General features: G+C 38.7%; 1 protein-coding gene across 1 annotated transcript; it reads left to right on the forward strand.

The window, feature by feature from the left end:
• On the forward strand, positions 8,344 to 11,097 carry LOC109228995 (NAC domain-containing protein 72-like). Its single transcript, XM_019394286.1, has 3 exons — positions 8,344 to 8,657; positions 9,202 to 9,470; positions 9,993 to 11,097. The coding sequence occupies exons 1-3, from the start codon at positions 8,477 to 8,479 to the stop codon at positions 10,602 to 10,604; spliced, it is 1,062 nt and encodes a 353-aa protein (XP_019249831.1). The 5' UTR covers positions 8,344 to 8,476; the 3' UTR covers positions 10,605 to 11,097.

Genomic DNA, 11,934 nt, shown 5'->3' on the forward strand with positions numbered 1-11,934 from the left:
CAAATGCGAAGGGTGCAAATTGGAACACTGGAAGTCTTGCTCCTTCAAGGATTCCATTAGTGAATGGTTGGATTATTTTTTATTCGGCATCAAGCTTCATTTCCTGTTAGGAACTTTGCTATCAAGCCAAAGATTATCTAACCACCCCTCAGTAGCTTGTAGGGAAAACACTTGTAAATGGTTGAATAGCCTTGGGTTCGGTGGCAAGTTTTGCTTCTTATTAGGAATTTGCCACCGAGCAAAAGACTATTTAACCATATCGCAATGGCTAGTCGCTTTGATACCTTGTCATTTAAAGATCTTATTTCTGATGATGGTGTTTCTTTCGTAGTAAGCTTTTCATTGATGCCTCATAAAAAATCTTGCCAGAAAGACCCAATTGGGATAAAAAATGGACAAAGGAAAAAAGAGTGCAACACATACTTTCAGTATAAGCAGTGCTCATCAGCAATAATACCTTTTGAGATGAGTCACGTTCCAAATTCTCGGCAATATTCTATATAGGTTTTCTAGTTCATATGATCCTTTCCCGGTGACAACCGTAACCCGGTAGAGGCCTTCCCATGTCGGACCCAGTTTTCCTATGTTGAGCTCCCGGGTGTATGAGTCACTTTTCTTTAAACCTAATCTCCCACTTTGAAATAACGGAGATTGGCTCTTCGGTTATAGTATCCTTCTATTCTTTGTTTCTGGGCCATCATCATTATGTATACCAAGTCCCTGCGTTCGTCAAGCAGCTCCAATTTCACTAGCAATGCTTCGTTGTTTGTTACTTCGTCCACCCGGAAGTACCTTAAGGTCAGTTCTCCTACTTCCACCAGGATCAGAGCTTCTGATCCGTATATGATAGAGAAAGGTGTATCTCCCGTGCTTGACGTGGTCGTCGTCTGGTATGCCTACAACAATCCTAGTAACTCTTCGGGCCATTTGCCCTTGGCTGCTTCCATCCTCTTTTTGAGATTTTGGATAATCACCTTATTAGTTGATTCCGCCTACCCGTTTGCGCTCGGATAGTATGGCGAAGCTGTGATTCTTTTAATCTTCAAGTCTTCAAGGAATTTTGTGACCTTTGAGCCTATGAACTGTGGTCTGTAGTTGCAGGCAATCTCCTTAGTTATTCCGAACCGCTAGATTATGTTTTCCCATAGGAAATCGACCACTTCGTGCTGGTTGATTTTCTGGTAAGGACCTGCTTCAACCTACTTAGTGAAGTAATCAGTTAATATCAAAAGAAACCTTACCATATCGGGAGCCGGTGGCAGCGGACCGACTATGTCCACCCCCATTTCATGAATGGCCATGGGGATAATACCGAGCGGAGTAGCTCTACTGGTTGGTGCACTAAAGGCGCATGGAGTTGACACTTGTCGCATTTTTGAAGAATGCCTTAGCATCTTGTTCCATCCAGGGCCAGTAGTATCCTGCCCTAACTAATTTTATCACCAACGAGTCTGCACCTGAATGATTTACAGAAATTCCTTCGTGAACCTCTCTCATGACATAATTAGCTTCGGAGGCACCTAAGCATCAGGCCAACGGGCCCTGGAACGACCTTCTGTATAACTGTCCTCCCCAGAAGCTGTAACGAGCTGATATGATGAAGAGTCCCGGATACCTTCGGGTCTTCGGGAATCTTGTCGTGCTCAAGGTAGATTCTATTTCTCCAGTGCCAAACAAAGTTGGTCGTATTTCTTCACAATAAACCTCCATATCCAATACTGAGTGCATGAGCTATACGACCATATCGGAATCTGATCCCTTTTTTTCCCGTGGACGAGCCTAAATTGTCCAATGCATCTGCTTCTGTATTTTCTTCTCTTGGGATGTGAGTGATTGACCATTCACTGAACCGTGCAAGCAGAGTCTGAACTTTCACCACGTATTATTGCATACGTTCCTCTTTGATGTCGAATGTTCCATATACCTGATTTACCACTAGTTGGGAATCACATTTGATTTCAATGACCTCTTAGTGTAGTCCCCGGGCCAGTTCAAGTCCTATTATCTAAGCCTCAAATTCGACTTCATTATTAGTCAAGGGAACAGTTTATATGGCCTGCCTTAGGACTTCTCCCGAGGGCGTGATTAAGACTACACCAAACCCGGACCCTTTCACGTTAGAAGCTCCATCCATGAACAAGGTCCAAACTCCTGATGTCATTTCCGACACCATCACCGCTTCTTCCTTAGTGGCCGAAGGCAGCAGCCCGGGACAGTAATGGGCCACAAAGTCGACCAAAAATTGTGATTTGATCGTAGTCTTGGGTTTATATTCGATGTCAAATTCACTCATTTTGACTGCCTATTTGGCCAGTCGACCTGACAATTCCGGTTTGTGAAGGATATTTCGCAGGGGAAAAGTTGTCACCACGGCTATCTGTGGCATTGAAAGTAAGGCCTAAGCTTTCGAGCGGCGACTACGAGAGCTAAGGCCAATTTTTTGAGGTAAGGATAACTAGTTTCCGCTCCCGTTAAAATTTTGCTAACATAATAGATAGGAGATTGCGTACCTTCGTCGTCCCAGACTAGAACAGAACTTACCTCTACCTCTGAGACCGTTAAGTATATTAGCAATTGTTCACCTTCCTCCAGTTTGATAGTAACGAAGGGCTTGATAAATACCGTTTCAGGTCTTTTGGTGCCTATTTGAATTACGAAGTCCATTAGAAGTTGTTCTTCTTCTTCAAAAGTGAGAATAAGTGATGGCATTTTTCCGAGGACCGAGAAATGCACCTGCTTAGAGTGGTCAGTCTTCCGGTTAGACTTTGGACTTCTTTCATGTTTGTCAACTGATCTGGAATGTCCTCGATGGCTTTAATCTTGTCGGGATTGAATTTTATCCCCCTTCCTGACACCAGGAAACCTAAAAATTTACCGGAGCTAACTCCGAACGAACATTTTTCGGGGTTAAGCTTCATGTTGTGCTTCCGTAGGAGGTCAAAGGTTTCTTGGAGGTGTTTTAGATGGTCACATGCATTCAAAGACTTAACCAGCATATCATCTATGTAAACTTTCATTATTTTTCCTATTTGCTTTTCGAACATTTTTTCACGAGCCTTTGATAAGTTGCTCCGGCATTCTTAAGCCCGAAGTGCATCACATTGTAGCAATATGTGACAAAGTTCATTATGAACGAAGTTTTTTCCTGATCCTCCGAGTTCATCTTGATTTGGTTTTACTCAGAATAGGAATCGAGAAAATTCATCAACTCGTGTCCGGCCGTTGCATTAATCATTTGATCAATTTTTGGCAATGAGAACGAGTCTTTTGGGCACGCCTTATTTAGATCCTTATATTCTATGCAAATACGAAATTTATTATTCTTTTTCTGGAAGTACTACTACGTTATCTAGCTAGTCGAGATACTTCCTACCGGATTGAGCCGATATCTAGCAATCGAGTTACCTCTTCTTTGACAAACATGTTTCTGACCTTGGCGATAGGCGCTTCTTTTACCTTACTGGAGGGATGTTGGGGTCTAGGCTTAACTTGTACACGGCCACCTCTAGCGGGATACCTGTCATATCCGCGTGCGACCATGCAAAACAATCGACATTAGTTTTAAGAAATTCTATAAATCCTGACCTGAGCTCGAGGTTTAATCCTATCCCCAAGTGGAACTTTCTCTCTAGAAACTTTTCAAATAATGCCACTTGTTCGAGTTCTTCCGTCGTGGATTTGGTTCCGTTCGTTTCTTCCGATATTTGGAATACCTTGGTACCTGGTAGGATTCCGATGACTCCTCCCCTTTGTCATCTTTATTTGGTTTGGGAGTAGGCGTCAGTTCCTATAATTGCTATGCCGCGTGTTCCTTTCCTTTACTGCTGGAAATCGAGATCGCGTTCATCTCCCTTACTGTCGGTCGATCTCCTCTTATTTGTTTGATTCCCTCTAGAGTTGGGAATTTCAGAAGTTGGTGATATGTTGATGGCACGACCTTCATCTCGTGCAGCTATGGTCTGCCAAGAATTATGTTGTAGCCCATTTCGCCTTCTACTACTTCAAACAAGGTAGTCTTCATGACCCCTTGGGTGTTCGTGGGCAGTAGGATCTCCCCTCGGGTTGTCACACTTGCTAAGTTGAACCCGGCGAGGAGCTTTGTGGCCAGAATGATGCTTCCAGTTAGCTTGGTTTTTGCTCCAGCACTCTCCATTGAATGATATTGGCTGAACTTCCTGGGTCCACCAAAACATGTTTAATTTTAAAATCTAGAATGTTAAGAGAAATTACTAGGGCATCATTGCGTGGCAGTAGAAGTCCATCGACGTCCCTTTTCTGTGAATGTGATGTCGACCTCAGCGACTTCCCAGGTCTTTTGCTATGAGTTACTGACACCTTTGTCTTTTTTGCTGCCGAGAATGTCACACCGTTGATCTCGTTTAACCTAAAAATCATATTGATGGTTTGTTGGGGAGGGTCTTCATCTATCTTCGAAAGCTCTGCATTATCTCGTTTGCTGATGTAATTGTTTTTGGTCTGGCCGCTTAAGAACTCTCTGAGATGGCCATTTTTCAATAACGACGCCACCTCCTTGCGCAGATGTCGGCAGTCCCTAGTCCGGTGGTCGTTAGTCCCATGATACTCGCACTATATATTAGGATACCTTTGACTGGGTTCAGATCTCATCGGCCTCAGGAACAGTGCTTCCTTGATGTTCCTCATCGCCGATACTAGATCCACTACGGTGATATTGAAATTATACTCGGATAGTTTGGGATAGGTGGAATCCCGGGAACCTGATACCTCTTTATCTTGCAATGACCTGCTATTCCGGACACGGTCAATTCTTCTATCGGGCGCGAACCTATCCACCCACCGGAACCCTCTGCCGCGTCCTTCGGTCCTTTTGTAGGGCAAAAATCGACCCTTAGAAGATCGTCGATCTGCGTCAAAATCATCCTTCGACTTATCTCTGTTCTTTTCTCGATCCCAACCCTTAGTTGATACTGGGAACCCGAATTGATAATCTTCTATTCCTTATATTTGATTCGTAGCGGATATGGACATATGCCCATATAGTTGCTTGGACTCGATCAGGCTTTCTTTCGATTTCTGGGAGGCGTCAGAGCTCCTCAGGTTCATCTATTTAGTAAATGCCTCGGTTGCCCATTCGTCTGGCAGGGCCAGTAGCAGCATCCTTTCTTTTTGAAACCTGGTTATAAACTCACTGAGCAACTCAGACTCTCCTTGTGAAATTCTAAATATGTCTGTCTTCCAGGCCTGGACCTTGCTGGCCCGGCATGGGCCTTGAAGAAAGAGTCTGCGAGCATTTCAAAGTAATCTATCGAGTGTTCGGGTAAGAGTGAGTACCATGTCAGCGCCCCCTTCGTGAGGGTTTCTCCAAACTTCTTTAGTAGGACCGACTCAATCTCGTGCGGAGACATGTCATTTCCTTTCACCTCCATTGTATAGGTAGTGATGTGCTCCTGAGGGTCCGAAGTCCCATCATATTTTGGTACATCTAGCGTTTTGAATCTCTTCGGAATTAATGATGGTGCTGCGCTCAGTTTGAACGGCAATTAGGTGTGTTTCTTTGAGTCCGGGCCCTTCAGCACTGGTGGTGCACCCAAAATTTGGTCCGTTTGAGCATTTATTTCCCTTATAAACTACATGAGCTCGATTTTGAAAGGATCATTACTGTTATTGTCACTAGATCCATTGCCGATCCCCTGGCCCGGTCAAAGCCGACCTCAATCCTTGGGTTTTTGTTATCAACCCATTGCGCTGTTTGATTTTCGGGAGCACCCGGAGGAACTTGACCTCTTCCATTTGCATTTTTGGAAGGCCTCCGTAAACTATTACCTTAATTTCGTCATGGCCTGGTCTTACCGTGAGAGATGGCCCATGATGGCCTTTTGTTGTTCTCTCAAGATCCTCACCGTTTTTGCAACGTGCTCGTCTTTAGCGTCATCAGGAGTCGCCTCCTGTACGTGTCGGGGATACCGCCCGCCATGAACCAGCGTGGCTACGTCCTCCTCGTTGCGAGTGTCGCTGATCGAATCCTCGTGTTAAGGAAGATTTTCTTGTGCTTGAACATTGTGTGCGATGTTGACATCGTTATCTGCCATCTTTTTTTCTAAGAAACAAAGAATCAAACAAATTAGTAGTAGACGCAAGGGACAACTCAATTTCGCAACTGTCTAAGCCCCACGGTGGGCGCCAAACTGTTTACCCGTAAAACGATATAGTTGAATTTACAGCGTGGTTTATAGACAAACGAATCGATTTGATCTTAAAATGATAAATAAATTAAATAAAATGCAAGACTTAGTATTGAAATCGAGATAAAATAGTAGACAGCTTGGCTCCGGGAGCAGGGGTTCTGGAGGCAATAACAAGAATGATGTTAGATAGAAAGTAAAGTAATATTTAACTTGGAATAATGTGTAGTATAAGTTTGTCAGAATTTTTGTGTCCTACGATGGTTGATGAAGTCACTATTTATAGCTATACCTAGGGAACAAGGTCCTAGGATCAAGCTGCTCTTAAATGACAATAATAGGGGCCATTGATGAATATATAATGGCAGGTCATGAATGTTAAAATTCTCTATAACGGATGTGTAATTAATACTGAGGAATATTCTTCATTGAATGTCATCTGGTGGTAAACATTTGTTTGATCTCATTGAAAATATTCCCTTCGGGGTCTACCCGATGCCAACCGAAGTTGTTGCCCTCTATCTTGGTTTCCACTCGCTTCGTCTTCCGTCTGTCCCCGATTCCACGTGTCATTCTGTCATTCGAGTATTTATTGTGAACTGATTTTACCCTATACAATGACAATGCAAATTCAATTCAAATAAGCTCAGACTGGATCGAATTTTTAAGTTTCGGTTTCACATTAATTAGCTTGGATTTTGGCTTTTTGGTTTTGAGCCTATAAGTTGAGCTGTTTTTTTTCCTATGAAAATGAACATGCAAATGAAGTATTCATGTTACGTTGCTTAATAATTTTTTATTCTCACCACAATTATTCAAATAAAGCATTCATACAAGTAATGAAATATTATCAAGAAAATACAACACAAACACTAATAAGGCCAGTGAGAATTAACAATAGTAATACCTTGTCAAAAAAGAAAGTACTCTAACAATTACTTAGTATTAGTATTGAATATATGAGCTAATGTTATAGGTAGGGCATTGGACTTATCGATAATGGACTAATGACTAATGAATAGCACCAAAAATAAGGTATAGATATTTTGAATTTTCAGATACCAAATCCAACGTTCGGTCCAAATTATACAAATACATTCAATTCGTAATCTAAAAATTCAAATTAAAATTTAAAGATATTTAAATTTCGATATGAATTTTGGATTGTCCAAATTTTGGCAACTCAACCGACAATGAAAAAAATCGAATAAGAAAATAAAATAATAGAAGCAAAACCTGACAAGCCAAATACACAAAAGACAAAAGATGAAAAAATACACAAAAGAAATATGTCAAAAAGAAGGACCAAAGTGCCTTTTTAAAAAGAAAGCAAACGTGTCGCCCATAGATGACATATTTACAAGACTTTTCTTCTACACACCCTTTCGCATCCCAATTATTATTAAAGCGGTATCACCCAACTCCAAAAAACTCTAGCCCCCTTTCTCTTCTCCACGTATTTGCACGTGTCCCACACTCCATTCTCCCTCTTACAAACTCCCAAAAAAAAGTTTTAATTCAAAAAAACTTAAAAAGAATTTGAGAAAGTTGCTATAGAAGAAAAAAAAATGTCCATAATGTATAAAATTTCAAGATCAAAATTAAAGCATCTTTTGCATCGTTAAAGCTTGTGATGGGATAGATAAAACCTTTACCATCAGAGATGTATCTTGAAGAGATATTATGAATTTACTTGAACTTATAGTTTTGACGCAAATTCTCTATATTTGCCCGAAAACTCAATAATATGTATAAATAAATAAATTTGAACATATTAAATTAGATGAAATGTGATAGAATTTTAATTCTAACTCGAATAAAAAAAAAAATCCTTCAACTTTTTCTCATATTTATCCTCTTCCAAACAGTGGGTTACTGTTTTTAATCTCAGGTGAAAACTGCAGACAAAAAAACAAAGATTCAATCTTCTAGAAATTACGTGAGAGAGTGCCACGTTGTAGGGGACCTCAATGACTTGTTGAGATATTTTTTTTTTTTAACTCTTTTGCTTGGGTTCATGCATTTGCTCTAAGTCTTTACTGCTTAGATAAGGTCGGCTGCTAAATGCCTAACTTTCTCTACGTGTCACATTTTGGAACTGTCAATACTTTATTGGGGTCCTTAGAAAAGGACAACCGTACTTATCTATATTCTACTTTCGTCCATATATAAATCCCTCACATTTCCCATTCTCAAAAGAAAAAGAAGTTTAGAGAATTAGTTTTATTACTTCTCCCCATTTTAATTAATTTCGTCTGTTATTCTCTGAGCTTCTTAATTTTTTTTACTAAAAAAGAAAAATCTAAATTTTGAAGATGGGTGTTCAAGAAAAAGATCCTCTTTTGCAATTAAGTTTGCCACCAGGGTTTCGTTTTTATCCTACTGATGAAGAGCTTTTAGTTCAATATTTATGCAAGAAAGTTGCAGGCCATGATTTCTCTATGCAAATCATTGGAGATATTGATTTGTACAAATTCGACCCTTGGGTTCTTCCAAGTAAGTTCCCAATCCTATTTCCTCTATTTCAATGAACATGTTTAAAGGATATTTTGGTCTCGCCTTTAATCCGATGTACAAGGCATCCCATATTCAGTTCGGTATATAAAGTATCATGTGTTCAAGCAGGATCCAGGTGTGGGGTCTATACAGGGTGCGATATAGACAACTTACAACTTACTTTAACGCAATCATTAGTAATGATTAAACAAACTTATTTTAATGCAAGCATTAGTAATTACTTTTACTGCTCGGACCCGTATCTATAGATCACATGAAAATAACTTTATTGTTTCAGCGACCATGTTTAATTAATTAAAATGAAATTTAACAAAAGAAGGATAGACTCTTAAAGATTATGATCTTAAATATATTATAATATTAGTGTGTCGATAGAATATAAAATTAAGGAATGAAATATGAAATAAGAAGTTAGATGGACTAGAAATTCACAGAATGGGATAGAGGGGTAAGAATTTTTTTTTTTTTTTTTTTTAGTATTACTCAATAATTGTTAATTGATGATTCTTATTAAATTGTACAGGTAAGGCACTTTTTGGTGAGAAAGAATGGTATTTTTTTAGTCCAAGAGATAGGAAATATCCAAATGGATCTCGACCAAATAGAGTAGCTGGTACTGGTTATTGGAAAGCAACAGGAACTGATAAGATCATAACATCACAAGGAAGAAAAGTTGGAATTAAGAAAGCACTTGTTTTTTATGTGGGTAAAGCACCAAAAGGAACCAAGACCAATTGGATTATGCATGAATATAGACTCTTTGAACCTTCAAGGAAAAATGGAAGTACAAAGGTAAATTCACATATCCCTTTTTTTTGAATAATAAAAAGAAATTTGTGCCTTTAGACCTTTGAGTATTGGATTGTGCGCTTAAACAAGTTAATTACCCATGTATTATGATAGAATGTACTATTACCCTATGTTTTAAGGGAAAATGACACTCTCAAAATAATAGCTGAATATATATATATATATATATATATATATATATATATTCTGTAAGTTATATACAAAAATTATACACTTTTTCGGATTAAGTGTAAATATTTTTTGGTGCGAACTAAAAAGAATAAAGCCTGATGTTTTAAAGGTAATATGGTTCTAAGAGTAGTCTAAATATAACACAATTTCCCTATAAAAGGATGGAAGATATGTGTTTTGTTAGTTGAAGGTCCAATATGCTTATTCAAATATCGCAAGGGTCAAAATTAGAATTTACAAATAATTGGAGGACCAAAAGTGCAACTATATATCATTTTTTTTGTCAAATATCTTTAGGCATTTGTTAATGAGTTTTTGGTATGTATATTTCAGCTAGATGAATGGGTGCTCTGTCGAATTTATAAGAAGAATTCAAGTGGACAAAAGCCTCATATGTCCGGTTTGAACAGCAAAGAACACAGCCATGGTTCTTCAACTTCATCATCGTCCCAATTCGATGATATGCTCGAATCGTTACCTGAGATGGATCACAAGTTTTCTAACTTGTCGAGATTGAACTCGCTCAAGAACTTCCAACAAGGTGAAAAGTTTAATCTTGAACGCCTGGATTCTGCAAACTTTGATTGGGCAATCCTTGCGGGGCTCAAACCAATGCCAGAATTGGGCCCCGCAAATCAAGCTCCAGGCATTCAACCTCAAGCTCAGGGGCATGTTAACAACAACATACACAACCACAACAACAACAACTATATGAATTTTCTAAATGATGGGTATGTCCAGCCTACGAATTTTCGAGGTAACACCAAGGTAGAAAGAATTAATCTGGATGAAGAAGTTGAAAGCGGAATCAGAAATCAAGGGGTTGATAAATCAGGATTCTTCCAACAGAATATAAATGGATTTTCTCAAACCTATACGAACACTGTCGACCAGTTTGGAATTCAGGGTCCAAACCAAACATTAAATCTGGGGTTCAGGCCGTAGACGACATTGAAAAGTAAAAAAGATTGTAATTATCACATAGCAAGAGATTTGGAGAAGGGTGAAATATGTATGCCAGTAGTGGGTATATATACAGAAGATGTGGAATTCTTAGCATATTGTCTACTGAGTTGTGACACTGAATTCCAAGAAGAGGATGGAGAACCGTAGAGGCAGAGTGTATTCATTCTTTTGGGGGCGATTGCAAAACAGAAATAACCCTTGGTTCTGTTTTTTGTGACTTTACGTAGTCAATACTGTACACAGGAAATATATAGGGGAATGTACATTCTTATAGGAATTGGGCTTATAGTATGTATGATACATTTCCAGATTTAGTTGTATTCTGTAATTCTTGCATTTCTGTAGCATGTTGGAAGATAGAAGTTACCTTTACGCGTTGTTTGTCCAATCCTCATATCTTATGATAATAACAAACAAAGCTATGATAAATAGAACAATACAATAAAAGGAGGAGAGTGTTCAAATTTGTTCATCTATTGTTTGAAATCGTTCACTCTTGCTTCCGTTATTCTTTTAAGTGATTTATAATTTTGCGGTTAGTAAATCTTTTCTTATATCCTTTGTGTGTTCGATTTTTTGAATTAAAAGGTCTAAATTTACTTCAATTTGACCGGGATATCAAAACTATTTCTTTACACCGAGTACCATTAGACCAACATAGGACAAACTAACCCAATTTCCAATATTACAGAGGCAAATTTGACCTTTCCCACCCATAAAAAAAACTTAACTGTATAAAAGTCGCATGATTATTGATGTTTGTACGAGAAAATGTTTCGCATGATTATTGATGTTTGTAAGAGAAAACGTTTTGCTAATTAAAAGCTACAATTACCTCTTGTGTTAATTTATTTCATATAATGTGAGAGGATCTAAAATTCGAAATACTTTTGCAGCTTATATACATTGTAGAAAAATTATTGTATTTATTGAAACGTAATGCTACGTTTAGTTTAATGGTACGCCTGGTGCGTCAATGATGTAGCTACGTGCTGTGCAACTGTATCTTTAGACTTGTTTGGTTGTATTTGGCGCTGACGTGTTCTTTTTTTTTATCACCTCAATGTTTTTTTTGAGATCATGAAAAATTAAACATTTTAATATTGTTCACACTAGCAAGATCTAAGAAATGCGCCGCAAATGAAAACAAGTGGGATGCGAATAGTCTTTTTCATTTTCTATTTTAGGAGATGTCACGACCCGGAATTCCAATCGTTGGGACCGTGATGGCGCCTAACATTTCACTTGCTAGGCAAACTAACGTTATAACAATTTATCCTTTTTAACAGTTTAAAATTAAATAATGAAG

Source organism: Nicotiana attenuata, chromosome 7 (genome assembly GCF_001879085.1).
Source record: "Nicotiana attenuata strain UT chromosome 7, NIATTr2, whole genome shotgun sequence".
Lineage (NCBI taxonomy): Eukaryota > Viridiplantae > Streptophyta > Magnoliopsida > Solanales > Solanaceae > Nicotiana > Nicotiana attenuata.

Excerpts from the sequence above, each read along its gene's own strand:
- LOC109228995 (XM_019394286.1), top strand. The coding sequence starts at position 8,477 with ATGGGTGTTCAAGAAAAAGATCCTCTTTTGCAATTAAGTTTGCCACCA. Across the intron at positions 8,658-9,201 it reads CGACCCTTGGGTTCTTCCAA|GTAAGGCACTTTTTGGTGAG; the intron begins GTAAGTTCCCAA and ends TAAATTGTACAG. Across the intron at positions 9,471-9,992 it reads GGAAAAATGGAAGTACAAAG|CTAGATGAATGGGTGCTCTG; the intron begins GTAAATTCACAT and ends TGTATATTTCAG.